Genomic DNA, 21563 nt, shown 5'->3' on the forward strand with positions numbered 1-21563 from the left:
AAACGTAACTTCAGCATTGATTCTAAATTTGAATTATGAAATTAAGTATGAAATACATTTTAGACTATAGGCTACATCCTATAAATACATTTCTGGACCTTGTACAAAGACAAATTAAAGTACTATGAATGTCCTTTTAAACTACACAAAATATGTCTGAATAAGTCTACTCATCAATAACTAGTATAGATGTTTGGATCACTGTCAACTTTATACAGAATCTATAATATCTGTACACAAGCCGTTTTAACATTTATTCTTTAAAACTAACTTGTGTAAAGCAAGTAAAGCACGTAATCCAACAGTGACTATTCCAATACTTTCTAGTCTGCATTCCTTTACTAGTACTTATTATTAGATAATAGTTCCTATTTATGAATCAATATATTACCACAGCTCTACACTGAATTAAATGTCAAAATGAGCAGCTTTTTACAACAGAACATAATTGGTATATAGGCCTACTTGAAGTGACTAGTAGCAAAGAAATAAGCACTAGTGTAAAGTCAAATCTAATGAAAGGTTAGCCTACTGCAACTTCAATAAAAGAGTAAAAACAAAAAGGTCTACTAGGCTACTGAAGATACTAGTCATTAGCTACTAGTGATTAGAATAACTACAAAAATAGCTAGGCTACTTGAAACAAAATTAGATAAAAAATAAAATAAATGGTAAAACGTCATGCCACAGTCTTTGCATGTTTTGACATACAGTGATCGAGCGCTTGGCCAGCGGGTCCGGACTGGAGCGAGTCAGAGGAGAGAGGAGGACAGTCTCCGCCTCTGTTGTGCCTACCCACTTATTACTAATGCAGACGCAGGCGATTGGACGGCGGCTGAGCGCTTTGAAGTTCTCCCTCAGATCTTCAGTACGAGCAGAGTGTATATGCGTACGGAGGGTGTAGTGCACACACCGACCAACGGAATGCCATTATTTGACATTTAGCAGTAGTTCTGCTGTGTAGTTTCTTTCTTTTAATTTTACGACAAGTATACAAAACTTCTCTTATTTCCCAAGTCGTCGTTTGCGCGTAAAGGACTTGCGATCATTTGGGGGTTGAAAGCAGCACTGATTCGGTAACGGAACGATGCGGAGACGGAGTGTACGTTCTTCATAGAGACTATAACAGCTCTCTTTCTCTGGACTACAGACAGAACTGATGTTTCAACGGAATATTTAACTGTCTGCAGAATAGGATATAATGTTGTTTGGCTCTTTATTGAAGACACTGGATATCTCTAAATGAAAACTGAAGGACACCCGCCCCGTCGCTTCCCTCGACAGGTCTCTGATCCGCCCCGATCCAGATGAGCGAACTGCCTCCTGGATTTGCAGTCTTTTCACGGAACCAGCAGACCCTTAAAAGTCGTTACATTAACAACGATAGTTTGCCCACCTGTTTAAGACCTCAGACCGTCTCGATCTTCTCACTGCCGTACCGTGATCCCGCGCGTCAGGAAAAAAGGCTGCCTATACGGATTCTCAAAATGTTGACCGCTCACACAAGTCATATACTTCACCCAGAGTATCTCCAGCCGCTCAGCTCCGCGCCAGTGAGCATCGAGGTACGAGTAACTCCTTTCTAAAGTATACGTTTCTTACTTGTTTCTTATATATATATATATATATATATATATATATATAATTTTACTTGTATTAAATGATATGTGTGGTTGTCCGACTTTGTGGGTTTCTATTAAGCGAAAGGATTTTAGTTTCATTTCATGTCTCGTGCGCATTTGTTACTTGATTTATCGTTTCTCGGCATTGCTATGCTCTATATCAGGCGCGCCTCGTTTTAATGATTTAATTCGAAATTCGCCAAAAGGATCTGACTGGTATTCAGCGCCAATTTGAAAGGATAGTCCGGATCTGGATGAGGCCGTTTTCCAGTATGAAGCAACATTTTATGGTTTCACGTTTCCTGATCTGTACTGACTTGCGTTTTTACCGTACTTAAAATTCCACCGTTTATCTACCAGCTTAAGCACTCGAAATTCAAAAACACGAAATTCATTTTTTAAATAAGGTCTTAAAACACTAAACAATGTAGCCTACTTTGTGTATGGGTGACAACAATGTCCATTTATTCCACCTAAAGCAATTTATTTCATTTATTGTAAAATGTGAAAGCTTTCACGGAAGCATTTAATGGTGATGTCAGACTTTCGAACCTAATCTAAATATAAACAGGATGATTGTAATATTTTGAGATTGTGGCCAATGTTGCAATCATTGGAGACATTCCCTATAATTGGTTTTCCATAGAATTTGTTATTTCTGTCAGTTCATGAGAAAAAAATAAAATAAAATAACTTAAAATGTCCTTTTTCTCCCCATAGCTGGATGCTAAAAAGAGTCCCCTAGCATTGCTGGCCCAGACCTGCTCACAGATTGGCAAACCAGATCCTCCTCCCTCTAAACTGGGATCGCTATCCTCCAGCAGCCATGGAGACAAGGACGGACGCTCTACCAGCTCCAGCCTGAAGCCTGGGGAGCATCAGAACGTAGATGACAAGTCCAGCTTTAAGCCTTACTCTAAAAGTGGATCAGAATGCCGGAAGGATGGAGCTGGGATGAATAGCTCAGCAGATAAAACAGGGTTCAGAGTGCCAAATAGCGGTTCTGCAGCTGTGACATGCCCCTCTTTACCTCCGCATGCCCCCTCTCCACAGGCCAGCTCTCCTTCTCAGCAGACATCAGGACAGTCACACACACACCGGCAGTCTCAGTCTCCCCTGTCACAGAAAACAGCACATCTACAAACCACCCACATGGACTCCAAAGCTGCAGGTTCAGACCCAGGGAACGACAGCAGCAGCAATGGCAGCGATCGCAATGGGAAAAAAGATTCGGACCACAGTAAATCAAGTCTGGACATTGCACAGATCGCCAACTCCAGTCATACACGTGCTAGCGCGAACTCCAGCAATGCCAGTTCCTCTAGCAGTCCTCAGCCTGACCATAAGGCTGACCCCCAACCCCCTCAGCCCAGTCTGGGTGCGGGCCACATCGCCCCTGTGTCTCCCTTCAAACCAGGCCACTCTGTTTTCCCCCTCCCGTCCTCCACCATGGGCTACCACGGCTCCATTGTCGGGGCCTATGCCGGCTATCCTTCTCAGTTTGTGCCTGGGTTGGATCACTCTAAATCTAGTTTAGTTGGCTCTGGGATGGGTGTTCCAGGAAAGCACCCCAGCTCCAGTCCTCTCACAGGGGCCTCGCCTCCCTCTTTCATGCAGGGTTTGTGCAGGGACCCATACTGCCTCACCTATCCCAATGCACCCCATCTTGGGGGCAGCAACTGTTCTTCCTGCGTTCACGATCCGTCATCTGCCCTCAAGTCTGGCTTCCCTCTTATGTATCCCACCCATCACCTCCACTCCCTCCACCCCAGTTCTCTGTCCTCTAGTGGCACCACGTCCCTGTCCCATCCTCTGTATACTTATGGTTTCATGCTGCCCAGTGAAACACTCCCTCACGCCTGTAACTGGGTCTCAGTGGGTGGCCCGTGTGACAAACGCTTCTCCACCTCAGAGGAACTCTTGGCCCATTTGCGTACGCACACGGCTCTGCCAGGTGTGGATGGGAAGCTTCTCTCTGGCTACCCTTCATCTGTCTCCTCTGCTGCATCCTGCCACCTCCACCTGCCTCCTCCTAGCAGCCCAGGAGCCCTTCCCAGTTCCCTCTCCCTGCGTGGATCACCAGGGCTAGGTTTGGCACGGTATCACCCCTACGGAAAGGCACACTTGCCAGGAGCTCATTCCCTTCCTATGCACTCACTCCCAGCCACAGCGCCCTACTATTCTCCCTATGCTCTATATGGCCAGAGACTGGGCTCAGCTTCTGCTCTTGGGTACCAGTGATTAAAAGTCTAAGGACAGTGTAAAGATATTGGCATGAGCTCGCTGGAAAGCACAGGAACATGCAGGATTCCCCTAAAAAGAATGAAGCAAAAAAACACGGGATAGTTGTATTCGCAATGAGGAATAAAATGCTTTGGATGACGGTTTAATTAATGGTCACTCTAAATATCCATTAGGATATTAGGGAACCCTTATGAACTTTAGGTGGAGAGCTAATGAGAATGCGGAACTCAATTTATTTTATCTGATAAATTTTTCCTTTTCTTCTTTTTTTTTCAATTTACCAAAAGTGTGTATTTATTTTTCACTTGAGCGCTTGACTTTTTGTTTCGAAGCAACATTTATCGCCAAAATTCAGTCATTATTTTCACAAAGGAGCAGTATTTTCACAGTACGAATATGTTTGCTCCTATCATACACTTTGTAATAATGCAATGTTTGCAACAACAACAGACGTACATATTGTCTCTCAGACACAAAATCCTTCTTTTAACGTCACCTTTTTTTGTGCATTAGATCTGTGCAACTCTGTCTCTTTATTGGAGAACGGATTAGCATGACTTGGTCAAGAGCTACTTTGTTCCTTATGATTTGGCGATTATTTTGTACTTGTACAGTTCAAAGAATAAAACGGAAAGATGTGATATATTTTCTATTGTAGCTGACTCTGCAAGTTGGGGATGGAAGTGGAGAGGGGAAAATAATTCAAATAAGAGTACTATGTTGTGATGGCAGCGCTATCCATTTAACAAAGTCTTATTTTGTGTAATAAATGATACTTGATTACATTTATAGATGTGTTGATGTCCCTCGCTTCTCTTTCATGTACGTTTCTTACACTGTTAATAACATGCCCGCTTTCCCATATGAAATTTTTAGCAAAAATGAGACAAGTCACACTTTGAAATAGAATTGTACACACTGACCATTTTCATAACAAAAACACAAACAAAAAAGCATATCTATTTTTTCTGGGTTTATATATAATTAGACCTTTCATAAATGCATATTTGAAAGGTCTAATTATTCTTTAGTTTAGTTGGTTGGCATTTAAAAAAAAAAAAACATTGTGCCTTCACTTGAGCAACTAATCTTTGACTTTAGCTTTCTACACTACTGACAGTTTTGTTCCCTATTAGTTCAAGCTATTAACACAAAATAAGGTCCTCTGTCTGTTTACTGTTCTGCTCGTAATGTGAAAGTGCAGTGTTAGTCACTGCTGCTTGTTTGTGCCTCTGCAGCATTGTGTAAAGAGCTGCCTCAGCACAAGAGAGTATTGGGTCTTAAATACAGCTCAATGATAGCCTGGTAATAACCCATGGGAGCCGTGCACTCACTCCCACTGCACTCTGATGGATTGCCTTGCTACACAAAGGGCAAAAGATGACAATGGGAGGCTGTTAATAGAGAAATATTTATCAAATGCTTGACATGACCCCCAGGAGTGCAGTCCCCATTGTTTGACCTGAGTGTGTTGTGTCCTATGGTTTAGAAAGTCTTGCTTAATGCTGTACTACAAAGAGGGTCAATATTCAATATTGCTGATGTGATTGCGTGGCTAAGTTAGGATTAATGTCTCATGCATAAGCGGCCAGAGTGTACATCTCTTCTTCAGAACCATTTTCCTGAAAAAGGATAAGTGGAGATGCTGTTAAGCACTAGGATGAGCCGAATGCACACACACATTCACACGTACAGACAGATTCTCAGTTCATTAGCACTTCAGACAGGAGAGGACGCAGCACAGGTGTCACTTGACAGGGCCATTAAATGAATAGATCACTCCACCACCTCTGTTAACTCTGGCTATCCAGCAAGGACACAGCATAAGGTTCCTCTTATGGGAAACCAAGAGGTCAAGACTAGAGGAGGAAGAGCTGAGAATAAACACTTGCGGGTAAACGTTTCCCAGTTCCCAATACCCAACTCTACATTTTAATAAGACACAACATAGGCCTGCTAATAGTAAACAGTCTACCAAAATGATGTATTCACAGGGCATAATGATGTATAAACTGCAGTAGAGAGCATCTAAACTGTAGTATTGCATTTTGTTAACAAAGAGAAGTTCAGATCTAAAAGTAAGGTTCAGTGCCAAGAGCCTATTTTAGAAATGGTCTTGAATGACTTCCTTTGAGACTCAGAGAGGAAGTTATTTAATGGAGTTACGAAGTATTTGGGCATAGCCCAAGAGAATTAAAAACTACATAATATGGATTACGTTGCCCCTAGTGGTAAAGCAATGCAACAGCAATTAACAAAAATAAATCATTGAATTTAGTCAGCAATTTGTTTTTTGCACAAATGAGAATACACAAAATGTGTATTAAAGCGTGTAAATAAACAGGGTTTTGATGAAGAACAGGAAAAAAAGAGATCAAATGTTAGTTAAAGCCAGTTGAGCAAGGTTAAATGCAGGGGAGTACTTTTTACGTTTTATAAGAAGGTGAGGGATTAATCCTGCCATCACCCTTTTCCCACTCGTTCATCACATTCCTGCTCTATCCTTCTCTCTGTCTTTCTCCTCATCAATCTCTCCCTGCCATTTATCTTTCTCTCCCTCGTCTCCCGGGCTCCAGCTGAGTCAATATGCAGTCACTCTGTTTCTGTCGCCTGCTTGTGGAGGGGAGGGGAGCTGGATGGATGTGTGGGTGGGGGTGTGGAGTTAATTTAGTCCCTGACCAGTGTCTTCTCAGCAGGGCTACACCTGTTTGATTGATCTCTTTCTCCCATTCTCTGCTGTCCCACTGGGCTTAGAAGGGTGGTGGGGGGGCAAGACACCCCCCCTCCCCTTCCCAATGTGTCCAGTCAACTACTGAGGAGAGAAAGAGTGTGTGTGTGTGTGTGTGTGTGTGTGTGTGTGTGTGTGTGTGTGTGTGTGTGTGTGTGAGAGAGAGAGGGAGAGAGCTGCAGCCCATCACAGCAGTGTCCCGGGCAGGCAGCCCGGCAGCCCTAGTGATTAATGACGACAGGGTGTGGAGCTGCTCCTCAATTAGCCGCCAAGTCCACAGCAACTCACGAGCCTGACAGCCCCAACCTGAAAAAGAATGAGCGAGGGAGAGAGTTAGATCACCCCCTCCCTCACCGACTCTTTTTCTTGGGCTGTCTCTCTCTGTTTAGATCTTGTCTCTTGTCTCTCTTCACCTACACCCTCTTTCTCCCCTGGCTTCTCTCCTGTTACTTTCTTGTTGTCTCTTTGATTATGTTAGCCTAATGCAGACTCTCTCTCTCCCTTCGCAAACTTCCATATACATTACACTCTGTTAATTACCGCATGAGTACTCTGATGACTGTTTGTCACGGTGATATAGACCAGACTGCTCTCTTTCTCACACACACTCACACTCCTCAAGCTCATAAAGCAATCAATCACACAACTGCTTCAGCTTCATGACAAAAAAAAATCCATTGAGGACTTTCCACGGGACTCTTAATCACATCAACCACATCACAAAATACCACTCCATCCGCCAGCAACAACAACAAAAATTGTGGCGGTGCGCACCTCTGCCCAGTGATCTCTTAGCCATCCCCATTTGTCTAGCGAAACCGTGTGCATGTGTGACGACAGCCTGACAACGCAGGCAAACGAGTGTGTTGCAATTATGGCTAACCACTAATAACGCATTCCACCGCTACAGCTGGATTCCATTTGTAAACGCACTGGGGGAGCACGGCACCAAATGTCACGAACATTGTGCGCATGAAAAATCGTGCCTTGGCACCGGAATGGTGGGGTTAAGATTGATTCCGAGTCATGCCCAGAGTGACAGCACCTTTTCCTGTTCTGCTTAGGAAAATGTTTCAGTTACCTCATGCTTCCTCTACAATGTTTCCTCTATATGCATTCATATGAGTCATTAAGATTTTTTTTGTTTTTGAAAGCATTTTTTTCTATATGGCGACAAAAAACTATTGCGAAATGACGGCGTTTCCATTAACCGATGTTATGCGACTAAAACTTTTTTCCTCTCGCGATAAGTCATTCCAAAAATCATGGCAACAGACTTTGTTAGGTTTATGTATATCCCAGCCACTGCACTGGCCATTATTATTAATCGAAGAAGACGTATGTGTGTTATCCAATCATTAATGGCAAGGAAAGACCCTTATACTTGTGAGCGGCACATATGAGGTGTTTCTGGGTGTTTCTCCCTCATATCTGCTTCGAGGTCTTGATTGTGGCATACAGAACTTGTAGGCCTATTCAGTCCAAACATACCACGTCATCTACGTCAGGTGACCTGTAAATGCGCAAAAACTGTTTCCATTGCAGTTTTGCAAAATATTTCTTTATTTCCTACATGCTACTGTATTCCTAAAACAATACTTCTAGCAGATTTACACATTTTTACGTTTTTTTGCTTCTGAGAAATAAAAGACCAAAAATATTGATGATATATAATTTTTTTTCCCAATAAAACAATATCTAGAACGAAAATAACAAGAAACAAATCAACATAAATAAAAAAAAGATAGTCCATTTAATGTCCCGGAGGCCCAACTTCCTAAATTCAATAGAATATACTTCAACAAAGAGTAAAAAAGAACTTGCACCCATCAAGCGATTCCAAGGGATCTTTTATATGTATCTAAACCTATTAAGCCAATTCACACCGCACAGACGAATGCCAACAAACACCAACAGACTAGTTAGATTTAGAATTTTATGAAAAAAATAACAGTCATGTTCCCACTGCCCCAACAGAAACTGACAAACGCTGATTGAACATGTTCAGTCGGGTGAAAACAAACCCCAACCAACGCCAACAGACGCCGACAGGGGTAACACACTGATCTGACAAAACCCAACAAACGTGTTTGTTGGCGTTTGTCTGTGCGGTGTGATTTGGCCTTTATTGGCCAATTCACACCGCACTGAATTGGCCTTTATTGGCCTTATGATTAGGAATTCGTCTTATTTTAAGAATTTAAATTGTCATAATTTCAAAAGGCCTCTATAATATATTCTGCAGCATGATGAAGTGACATCTGCTGGGGAATGTTTTCCGTTTCTATTATGTACTTAGTTTGATTCATTGGATATCATAATTAGACATTATGTTCATACTGTGCTTTGTGTCCACTAAAGTGTCAGTATATATAAATAGTATACATTATCAGCATATAATTCAAACTGGCCACATTAATCCAGAATAATGTGCTTTAATAAAATGACTAGTATATTGTCATTTGTGAACATCACAATGAGGACATGTAGAATATGGAGAGTTTGTAACTGTTTATTTTACCAGCTGCCCTCAGCCTCAAGCTTGGCATAACATTGTCACAATGTTTAAACACTGCTGTCATGTGCAGTCCAGGTTTAAGTGGACTGTATGACATCATTTATAAACTTCCAATGGGCAATGTTAGGTGCAACCATGACACAATGATGTGTTAAACCCAAAGGTCAACTAATCCATTAAACACCATGTATTAATCTGCCACCTGACACACTCTGGGCAGAAAAGAACTAGCGATGTTAAAACAAAGTTATACAATAGAGTCTTTTTCTACTCTGCACATACAAACATAGTACTACTATTAAAGGTTAAATACATGTCCGACTCATATTCAAAACCGAAGGGCACATAAAGGTATAGACATCTGTCAGGTCTTGTTTAATGAAATATACAAAGATAAAAGTACTCTTGTCAACACCCTTCCATTTTTCTTCATAATGTGACAACCCTGTACATACCACACGGCTCTGAAACTTTTACCCAAGGCCTCTAGTCACCAGATTTTCCTTCCGCCTCTGTCAGGATATTTTATGGACCGTCAATGTGTGTGTGTGTGGTAGCGAGCATACACCACAGAACAGCCAAGTTAATGTTATGAGAAGCGGCAGGGGTTTCTTAAGTAAGAGCAAAAGTTTTCCAGAGAAATGTGATTATTTTTACTGACTCAACGGCCCCCTCCCTTTTAGCAGCGGTGATGGTAACCACTCGGTCTCCTTGCCCTCTCTGTCTTGGCGGTAAGCTAACCCAGCTGTTCTCAATGCCATTTTGGGGAGAGGAAAAACCGAAGGCAGGAGAGGGACAGAGAGTAAGAAAGAGAGAGAGAGAGAGAGAGAAGCTGGCAGGGAGGGGAACAGACCTGATTATCCAAATACAGTCATTAAAGGGGAAATGTGTTTTTCAAACTGTCAAGATGATTAATGAGGGAGAGCAAATCCTCACAAATGCTCTTGTTTAGTCTAACTGGCAGACATGATCCTGGCCACTGATTAATGGCAGTGCTGGTGCGTGAGGCCACCGTGAGGTGAGATGAGTGGGTGGGTGGGGGTAGGTGTTAGGTAGTGGAAGGACGTGTAGTGTGGCAGAGCGATAGAACTTCACAGGATGTTACGGAGAGAGACAAGAGAAAGCACACGAGTCAACACAACAGCAGTTTTATCTTCGCCACTTTTTAGAGAGTTTAATGAGTTTAAACAACAAGGCTGCATGGCTTCACCTCACAAATATGCTCATTAGATGTTTTTGGCCAAACTTGCGGCGGTTGAACAAATACCACGCATGATTTATGGCATAAATAACCATGGTAATAATTATAGCACACAACAGACTTGCAGTGAAGTAACAGTCATTAGCGTAAGAAGAAAAGCAGATCCTGTCAGCGCTAAAGGGATCTCTGTATTGTTTTGATGTAGTCAAATCATATGGAACACCTTAAAGGGATAGTTCACCCTAAAATGAAAATTAGGTTTTGTTCTAATGCAAGATGTCATTCTTTTCTTTTCTCTTCAGGCTTTAAAAAAAGATCCCATGCAACACGTGTCGTCTATCCCACGTGTTCTGAGGGTATACGATAGTGTTTGATGAAAAACCAACTGAAATTTAATGTACTGTATTTTTTTACTTTAATGTATTCCTAAACTTTAGCCGTTGGGCTTTTGTGCAATAGACTATATTAGCACCGCAGTTCACTCCAACTTGCCTAGAAAAAGCACAAAAGTTGTGAGAAATCAAGATGAATGAATACACAACATAAAATACAATGCCTAGAAATCTCAAAAAAGTATCTCAAAAAAGTATCTGTGTACTTTCTTCACCAAGTTGAATATCTCCAGACCGGAACTGGAATAAAAATGTAGTGTTGTAACAAACACAAGAGATTCACCTCACAGATATTGTCTTTCATGTTGTTATTTTCTCAGTCTTGATTTCTCACAACTTCTGTACTTTTTCTGGGTGAGTAGGAGTGAACTGAGTCTCACGCACGTCGTATAGCCGCGCACACAAGACCAACGGCCAAGGTCAGGATTTTACATTATTTCATCTAATTTGGGATTAATACATAAAATTTTGGTTTATTTTTTACCAAACCCTATCGTAAACCCCCAGACCACTTGGAATATATATCACGTCTAGCATCGGCCCATTACTTTTGCATCTTTTTTTAACAGTGTTTGTGGGAGACTTTTTGTGTGTGTGTGTGTGTGTGTGTGGTCCTGGTAAACCCTACATTGTGAGGACATTTTTTGAAAAACATTATAAATCCTACAGAATTATGTTTTTTGAAAATGTAAAAATGCAGGAAGTTTTCTTTGAGGGTTGTGTTTAGGGGTAGGGGTTATACAGTTTATGCAGAATAAAAATAATTATGTCTATGGAAAGTCCCCATAAAACATGAAAACCCCCCAAAAAAACATGCACACGCGTGTGTGTGTGTGTGTGTCAGACAGCTGACCTTAGAAGTGAATGATTTTCCTCCAGGCAGGAGCTAAAGTGCTGATACCTGACTATTTCACTTTGCTGACCTTAAAGAGTGGCAGTCAGTGTTGCCAACTCATTTTCAGGGGAAGTTGCTAAAGGCAGATCAATTTGTTGCTAAAAGTTGCTAAATGACGTTGTGACGTCATAGCGCTATGACGTCACAACGTCATTTAGCAACTTTTAGCAACAAATTGATCTGCCTTTAGCAACATTACGTAATCGCAACGCAACACTACGCCATTATGTCATACGTGTATATTATTTGAAATGCTAATTTAGATTTGTTTGTAAAAAAAAATATATATACACACATGTATACATAGGCCTACATGCATACAGTATTTGTAAAAGTAATACAAATAACACTTTTTCATGATCAGATTTTTTCATTTTTAAATACAACATTGATATTGTACAGTTAAACACTTTACAATTACATTTAATGTAGGCTATTTTCTTATCAACCAGTGAAACATGAAATTATTTTTCCAAAAATGTGAAATGCGTGCTACTGCTACTGCTGCTGCTGCCGCCGCCCGCAGCCTCTGTGCCTGGCTATATAGACCTGTAGCCCCGCCCCTGCGCTCATTGTCTTTTGTTTTCCGGTTTTCACAGCGATATCCACATTTCCACAGGAATTATGAATGAACCGCTCTGTCTATTTAGCTAGCTTGTACGTGTGTTGTTTGGATTAGAATCACTTTCCAAAAGTTGCTAAAAGCTGCCAAATAAATTGAAAAAATTGCTAAATTTGTTGCTAGGTGCTTTTTGAATAAAAAGTTGCTAGGGTAGTCTGAAAAGTTGCTAAATCTAGCAACAAAATTGCTAAGTTGGCAACACTGGTGGCAGTTAACAACATGCACACTCACACTCACGCTGCTACTGGTTAAGGTTTCTATGGCATAATGGCACAGAGCACACATTCATTAGCCATTGTCTCATTGACAGTATTGGAAACCAATTGGTCTGCAAGCTATTCATCAGGAAAGCAGACAGGCTAACAATTTCTGTATGGACTATAGAGCTATTGGTCTGTGATGGGAGGTCTTCTTTAGACTCAATGGTTAGTTTTTTTCAAACCACATGTGAGAGGAAAATTAGCTTGCCACTAATCTACCAGTGTTGAACCATCTTCTTTTGTCCCACATCCAACTGTCCACTGCATCATTATCATTACTCAATATATATTTTTTTTAGAATAGTCTGAAAATTACATGTAAAGATCTCAACAGAATAGGGATGCACTGAAAATGTAAAATGTTCAAAATTGTGGCACAAATAACCTAATAATTATTTTAATGTTAGGGCCATTAAACGACAAATTAGCATATGAGAAGTCTATGCTAATAAAAAAAAAAAAGTTTAATTAAATTAAATAATTAAATGCTACAAGTGAAATTAGGCGTAAAACATTACAATATAGAGTATGGAAAATGGATATTTGGACAAATGGACATTTTAAGATTTGTTACATTTTACATTTAAGTGAGCGTTAGATGACAGCAAAGTTATAATCCAAATGTAAAAATAGAGGGAATGAGCGTTTAATAATTTCATATACATTTTATATATAACCAATATCCATGAACATCATAGAGAATAAAATAACACAGACCTTGAGCAGCAGGAAACTTAACTTTTAGCAACTAATGGCTGTTGTTTTTATTTTCACCTTGTAATTATTTTGTTTCAGTTTTTTAGGCTGCATGGTCTCCTTATGACCTCTCTTTTCTCTTATTCACTCCCTATAGACCTTATGCGCCAGAGAAACGAGGGCGCCACCATCTTTAGAATTTTGTCTTTGAACTTCCGTTTTTGCAGTCGCTCTGTATATTTCTATGGCATTGCTGTCCAAGAGTAATTCGCTTTTGAAGTGGATTTACTCAATGTAAAGTTAACGAAAGTTTTCATGAGGATTGTAATGTTTAAAGCAGAAGTCTTAACAAATGTCAGTAGACCGGGAAGATTTTAAAACGAGCCGTTCATTCATAAATATGCAAGATCGCTGTGAAAATACAGACCGGAAGTCAAAAGACAACGAGCGCAGCGCTGAAAAGGGGCGGGGCTACATAAGGTCTATACATTGAAATGGCTAACAGCTGTGAACCTCTCAACATGGGAGAATGTGAGGCTGTGCATCTCAAGTCCCTTTCATCACGATCACAGGACTCGTTTAGAAAGTCAGTGAAATGTGACCCAATTCCGATTTTTTGCTCATATGTGACACAGATCAGATGTGTTCTATGACCTTGTAAACAGGAGAAAAACGCATGCATTCAGATATTTTGAGATCGGTTTCAGGCCTCATTCATATGTGGAAATAAATAAGATACAAATCAGATATGTGCCAATGCGACTGTCATGTAAACAGGCAGGTCGGATTTTCTGAAGCATTAGGCTATCTCTGTGGTTTAATGACGAGAGCAATCACGACGCACATCTGCAAAGGGACGGATGGCCCAATGAAACGTTGTGTTGTCATAGGAAAGGAATGTGGACAAACGTTGACACGACATTTCAAAGGTTGGCTTGCTCATCCAAAAAATTTCGGACCCGCTACTCCTCATTAAAGCCCGCCTCAATATGCTCCCACCAGTCCTGAGAACTCTCTTGCACACAATAACTGAAGTATATGCGCAATGATGCAATGATGATGGCTCTTTTCGTCCTCCTCCACCTCAAAATCATGGTGATGTTTGACGAACGTCGCATAGGCTATATCGCAAAGCTAGCATCAAGCATATTTCGCATTTGTCCATCTGTGCAAGAACCCCCTTTAAAGCTACACTGTGTAATTTTTAAGTTGATTCTTAGCAAAAAACACTTTGTTCTTTCAAAATGATATGTGCTCATTCATGTGTAATTACTTCCACCAACTAATAAAGTATTCTCGTAAGAGTAGAATCTGCCATTCAAATTAAAATTGCGAGTCGCTCGAATGGCAGCAGCCATGTTACGCCTCCATCTTGAAAATACATCAGCCAAAGAGGGACATACCTGGAAATTCAAGCTTCGCCTTTCGCGCTTTTACACTCAGTGGCACCGTGACGAATGCGAGAGGGAGATTACTCGCGACTGCCGGCAGATTTGGAAGCCTGTTGAAGATGGAGGATCACGCCTACTCTCGAGGACATGTAACAGAGTCGCCAAGGAATTAAAACGACAACGCGACAGGCAAATCAACAAGACCAAAGTCAATATTGGAGTGGCTTTTCCAAAAGCTCATGAGGAGCAAGGATTTTTCAAAAGGGACACCGAAGTTGCCTGCTTTCTTCTCGACAGGTAATTCAGCCTATTTGTGTAATTTCGAAGTTTTATAGTTGCTTAGCTAACTACAGCATGGTTGTGCAACTTGTGCATAACGCTAAAACGAAGTCTAGGATACCTTTCCTCGCGTCAATGATGAAAAAGGATTGTTTACCTTGTAACATAAATCTGTGTAATGGTACCAAAATAACGAAAACGTAAAACTATTATTAGTTTTACATAGAGGACATAACCTACATGTTAACTGACTAAATAACTAAATGCAATTTGTAATAGTTTTTTTAAAGTAACCTCATCACTTGAAGGAACACTCATGGACGAAGTCGTACTGGAAGCCATGTTAATCTTGGAATAATACGGCCACCGTAGGAGTTAAAACACCCTCGGAATGGGAGGGGCTAGAAAGTAATATTCAGTTAGTAGTCATATAAAATTTCACCGCTAGATGGGAGAAAATCCTACACAGTGTAGCTTTAAGCCTGCACGATGTTTCAGATAGTATGGCAAGTGTAAACATGAATTTGATATGGGTCACAATTGAAAGAACGTGTAAACGGACGGTCGAAAAAATCGGATATAGGCAACAAATCAGAATTGAGCATCAAGTCTGCAGTGTAAACGAGGCCACAATCATCATGTTCTGTTCACTGTTCCTCTCCCTGGAACCACACATGCCACAAACACAAATAATCTACCTTTGTATATCTTCACACTAAATAGAGCAGTACAGCCATATGGAAGTCACTGAACATACTGATGCAGAAAGAGTATAAGCCATACCAGTAAAACACTGACATGCACATACTACACAACATTCATTAATCTGGCTGGTAATACACAAACTAAACAGCTTCTATCAGTCAGACCTATAAGTATATGATGGCAAGAAGAACCTAAGCATGCTAAATTACCAACAATCAGTATAAATGATGACAAGAAAAATTAAAGGAGGAAAGGGAGAGTTAGATGAACATATCCCTCGATATGTTTGTGAGAAGATAAATCATGTCAGAGAGGGAGAATGACAAGGAAAAAAGCTCAGAGAGAGAAAACAAGTGGGATGGGAGGGAGTTAATGGAGGGCACGGGTGGGAAGGCTGGTTGGAGAAGTCAATGTTTCTGAAGTGCTGAGAGTAGGACAGCTGTGTGTGTGTGTGTGTGTGTGTGTGTGTGTGTGTGTGTGTGTGTGTGTGTGTGTGTGTGTGTGTGTGTGTGTGTGTGTGTGTGTGTGTGTGTGTGTGTGTGTGTGTGTGTGTGTGTGTGTGTGTGTGTGTGTGTAGGTCCTAGAAGCAAGCTCTGTTTGTGTGTGTCAGAGGGAGTAGTGATTAATGACCCACAGGCCTTGTTTCTCTTGCTTCCTTCCTCAGCAGCAATGTCACACACACCATCACATGTCAGCCTAATGGACACGGGCAGACAGTGGCGGGAGCTGCCCATTGCTTCAGACTCACACGCACATTAAAGACCCACTCCGATGAAAATCATGTTTTTCTAGGTGTTAACATGTTCTTGTGGCATTTTTCTTATGCTAGAGGACATATCTTGAGAAAAATAAGCTCAAAGTTGTATTTCTGAGTATTTCTGCATTCAAATGGCTGTGAATCAGTAGCAGACGCTAAAATGCCGGCTAAAATAGACTGGAGTTGTGACGTAGTAACTCCACTGGGCGGGGCCCGCCCGGTCAGGTTCAGGAGTAGAGAGAAGACGATGGCGGATCAATACCTATGTGCGGTAGCGGGTTGCAATGCTAAGAGGAGAGATATTGGTATTAGCTTTCATGCTTTACCAAAACATGTTGCTGTGAGAGATGAATGGATTACGTTCCAGGGTTCCAGACTGCGACCATTTTTTGAGAATGTGCGAGTTAAAATTTTATGTGGTCGCATTTGTGCGAGTGCATGGTCATGTACTACTCAGTTAAATTCACGCATGAATTTTCCTGCATTGAACTTGTTTTAGCGCCCGCCAAAGTGAATTTTTGTCCCGCCAAAGTCTTCTTTGATCGGTGAGTAATGTAGATGAACTGCTGCGCTTGTGACAGGACATGTTTATAACTGAAAGAACGAGCAGAGAGAGAGACCCGGACGCGCGCGCGCGCACTCTCTGTCTTCGGAGTCAGGCGAAAATGTAAACAAGACCTCACCGTCTCCAAACTAAGCGCTGTCTTGCTCTCTCTCCCTCGCACATATTAATCAAAATAAATCGACACGGCGGTAAAAGGTCGGAAGACCAAAGTTTCATGTGGAGCATTCGGAGATTTTTTTTTCTTTTTCTGAATTGCCGCTGGGTGTGAATTGTGCTAAATAAGTTGCCTTATCTTCTCTGAAAAGCGTTCCGGACATTCAGCTGACATAAAACAACACTTTAATTAAACGAAAAAAACTATCCAGTGATGAAATGTTTTCTGTGTTGACAGAAAGAAAGAAAGACAGAAAGAGGCTGTTGCTGCCTATGTATCTCGCTTCAGCCAACGGCTCCGCCCACAACGCAGAGGCGAATTGCTAATGAGCTACTGCCGCTCTGCTGAAGCGAAGTCCCAGAAAACGGCACAGGTTTTGTGATTTTGGCTAAAAACGGCATAATCATCATTTAAAGACCACTGAGAATGTTTAAAAATAGCTCATAAATATGATCGGAGTGGGACTTTAAGAACATGCATGCGTGTCAAAAACACAATGTTTTTATTAAAGGAAAAACAAAACAACTGCAGTGCTCATTTTGTGCACAGATTAAGTGCAAGAAAGAAAGAAAAGAACAGGAGAAAAAGACGTTGTGCGTCAGAGAAAAAGGAGAATGTGCGGCTGGGAGAGAGAGAGAAGTCAGTGTTTGCATGTGTGCCGGTTCCCAGCCCTGTCAGTGAGCTGTCAGAGTGTGATTTATGGTTGTGAGACTCACAGCAGTCCTTGCTGCCAGTTCAGTATTGTTACAACTGACATCTAATGAGGCCAGACGTGCTTTCAAGCACAGCACTTAACACAGGCCTCCATCTCCACCAGTCACAGGCCCGCTTTTCTCCTCCTCTTTCACTCCCATTTATTTTCTGCATCTGGGGTGGCAGACCAAGGAAAGGAGGAAAGACACGGTCTTGCTGCGAGAGCTTACAAAACGGAGAACACAGATGAAGCTGCAGTCAGCAGGCTTTTTCCCCCGTCTCTACCCCTCCCCCTTATACAAGCCTGCACAATGGCAAATTAAAGTAGAGCGAACCTTTATATACTGATGACTTAGCTTTGAAAGGCAATATCTCACCGTTTTTCTACGCCATTCAATTTTTCAACTCCGCTCCGATGCTTAGTAATTGTTTGGAGGATAGTCGGCGCTCTGGTCTAATCACATTGGTGGCTGTGTCATTTTGAAAGGGAGGAGGAGTAATGCTGGATGAGAGCTCCTTGGCTTTGACTTTTTCCTGATCTTGGGTTTCTGCTCCACTCCTCTTCGGGCAGCTAGCTTAGTCAGGACCCCTCGCAGTAATCATAAACAGAGCCGCTGGCAGCGGTACCCGCGTACTGCGCTCCCTCCCTACGCCCCCTGCTCCGGTTCCTTGTCAGACGTGATTAATGGCACACGGGCCCGGTGCGCTTTGCGTTGCCAGTTTCAGCGATGTTCCCTTGATACTTAATGAAGTCTGACAAACTTCTTTTCCCTCATTGTGTTCCAGTTATTTTTCCCCGCTCCATTTAAGAGAAGCCCAATGTAGCTAAATTTGCCACCGCCGCACAAAAGCACAGGTCAGAGTTTTCATATTTATTGCGCAGTCGAGGAGCACAGCCTATAACACCGCTGGCAACGTCGGCTGTTTCTCAGGCAGCTCGTGTTGTTGTTCATACTTCAGGTTTGAGTAGTTTTGATTGCAGTCATTAGACGTTCCATAACTTTAGTTCCAAGAACTAAAGGTCACAGCGGCCCTACAGGACAAGGCCTGTGGTGTCTCAAACACATGCACTGATTTTACTTACTGCCATCCAGTGGAAGATGTACAGTACCAAAAAAAACCACAAAAAAAACATATATTACACTTTACATCAAGGGCTTTTTTTCCCCGAGGGAGGCAGTACCTCATTAAAATTTTTGGAAGAGAAAATAAAATAATGTGTAAAGCACTTATCATTTCTAAATTAATTTGGTCCAAAAGCAACAACTGGTGTAAAGTTTCAGATTTGGCTGATTAGCCTATCAATGCAATGATGACCGTCTTTCATGCTCACAAAAGGTCCGCAAATCAGCCTGAATTGGTCAAATTGGTGGAAATCGTTGGACAAATTACAAAGAAAACAACTTACACATTCAGATATGACCACTTTCAGTCACGCCCAATCGAAACTGTAAGCAAGGCATTTTGGCAATCACACAAATCATTTTAATTTAAGATGAATGTCATAATACACGCCAAATAGCAGTTAGTAGTAACCAATAAAAATGTATGTGCTTACTGTAAGCCTATTATTTTTATAATTAATATTTCATTTTAAAGCAGTAAATCAAAATTAACAGAAAAAAGCTTGCATGTTTTTGATTATGATCTTTAGCCTTCTGAGTTGTAGACTACACAATGATTTGAAATTTAAATCAATTCAAGGGCAAACTAAACAACATTAATTACTATGGAAAGGAAATGCAAACCATGTTGTTGATGGTTGTGTGCATTTAAAAAAAAGCAGCATGGAAAAAAAAGTAAACTTGGGAGAACAGAGATGTCATGTTACAGAACTTCTGGAGAAAAAACGTTTAAAATTGTGTCAATTTAACAGGATACTATGGGTTTAAAAGAAGGATATTTAAAAGAGAAAGAGAGAGAGAAAAATCTAATGAAGCCACTCTGTTGTTTTGTTGCTTTTCTGACTCTAATGAATTCTGTCTCTGGAGTGAAGACTGTACTCTGTACCAGAAGGGGGCGCTGTTGTTGCAATTTAAAAAGCAAAGCAAGTCAATAAATGGCTGCATCCAATATTGCATACTTCCCTACTATATAGTAGGCAAAAAACAGTAGTGACAAGAGTAGTATGTCTGAATTCACAGTCCTCATAAAAGAGTAGGCAAAAGGTACCCAGATGACTGACTGCACCTGGTGAGTTTCTAAAGGTGCATACAATGGACAATTTCCCATGAGGCCAGGGGAGAGGCAGTGAATGAATGGCAGTGAAGTGACTCAACTGACACTGGTAGGTCACATGATAATAACAACATGGCAAATGCAGTACATCCGGATTACATTCATACTATGCAAATTCATACTCTACTTTTTAAGTGGTTGCAAAGTAAGTACTTATTCAAATTAAGTAGCCTACCTAGTAACTACACATGAGTATTTGAGATTTCGAATGCAGCCAATGTTCAACTCTATACATGCTAAAAGGTGCTGCAGCATTTCCACCTAAGTGGTGAGGAAGAATATCTTTTACAAGCAATTCCATGTAAATTGCAAAATGCTAATAGTTCATAGTCATGAAAAGGGATCTTTATTATGCGGTGACACATTCCTGCCCACCACACTGGTAAGCTGTGTCTTTTACTATGACATGTCGAAATCAAGAAAATCAAAAAGCCTTCCCTCGGTTTACTAAAAAACTCATTACATGGTGAATATAACTAACCTTCTTAACCCTAACCCGATGTCTGAGCAGAACAGAAGACTAGCCACCAGCCGACTAAACTATTAAAGGCACAATACTGAAAGCTAACAAACATGTTAATTTGTTTCCATTAAGTTAAGTGAACAGTGAACAGTAGCTTGGACTGAAGTTAGCAGTCTAATGACTCTTTGGAGAGCCAAATGTGAGAACAAATGTTAGAAATAAAGTCACAACTGCAAGATATTAAGTTGCAATTATGAGCATGAAAACACAATATTCATAATATACCGTAAAAGAGACAAAGTACCACAACTATACTTTATGAAACCTGCAATACGGTGTTCAGAGGAAGGGCCAGGAATAGAAATCATTTGTCATCAGTGACACAAGTGATGAACGGCTATCCATGACAATAAGTCTTTTTTTTAAATAAGTGTTTCCCATCTAGCCTAAGCCTATACTGAATCAGGCCCCAATTTTAAAAGCCAGCAATGATGTATTGATTGTTTTTATGTTATCTTTCAAATATTCAGACAGTCCACTAAGCACAAAGAGTCACAAACAGGGTGGGGGGCAATTCAGAATTAAAGAATTATCTCTTTTTCAATTTATGAGTTGGAATTTAAATTGAATGGCCATTACCCCACCTCAAAAAGGCATTAGAGGAAGTGGAATTTACAATTTAACAGGAAATTCAACAGGTAATGACATATGTTTAAGTGTTATTCCATTCATTTATAAAATATAAAAATTGTATCTATAAATTTCTATACATGCAATTTCTTACAGGTGACATTTCAAACTAGACTTCCTTAAATTCAAATTAGAATACGAATTCTGCATGTTTGCTACCTCGTTTCAAATTCAGAATCTGAATAATTCATTATAGACTGAGACTAGTAGAAAACAAACTAACAAACTGTCCACTGTCCTGCCATAGGATGTTAAGTAAAGTCCGTGACAGCAGAGGGCACCCTTGCAACAGAAATGGTTTTTGCACAACTTTGTTTTTCCTTTTGACACTGTCTTTGTTTTTGTGATTACTCAAATAAATGGATTAGAAACGTTTTCCAAGCTAGTTAACGGAATTATTGTTGTTTTCAGATATGGAAACTAACTTCAGTGTACAATTTTTAACCTCGG

At 40.8% G+C, this 21563-nt stretch overlaps 1 protein-coding gene across 1 annotated transcript; it reads left to right on the forward strand.

Annotated features, from left to right (window-relative positions):
- Positions 1-858: 858 nt before the first annotated feature.
- Positions 859-4655, forward strand: znf703 (zinc finger protein 703). The gene is made up of 2 exons (XM_082169627.1): positions 859-1565; positions 2343-4655. Exons 1-2 carry the CDS (start codon positions 1308-1310, stop codon positions 3861-3863), a joined length of 1779 nt encoding a protein of 592 aa, XP_082025753.1. The 5' UTR covers positions 859-1307; the 3' UTR covers positions 3864-4655.
- Positions 4656-21563: the final 16908 nt, after the last annotated feature.

Source organism: Leuciscus leuciscus, assembly GCF_965113295.1.
Source record: "Leuciscus leuciscus genome assembly, chromosome: 5".
Lineage (NCBI taxonomy): Eukaryota > Metazoa > Chordata > Actinopteri > Cypriniformes > Leuciscidae > Leuciscus > Leuciscus leuciscus.

Coding starts and splice junctions, on each gene's coding strand:
- znf703 (XM_082169627.1), top strand. CDS start 1,308: ATGAGCGAACTGCCTCCTGGATTTGCAGTCTTTTCACGGAACCAGCAG. Junction 1,566..2,342: donor CCGCGCCAGTGAGCATCGAG/GTACGAGTAACT, acceptor TTCTCCCCATAG/CTGGATGCTAAAAAGAGTCC.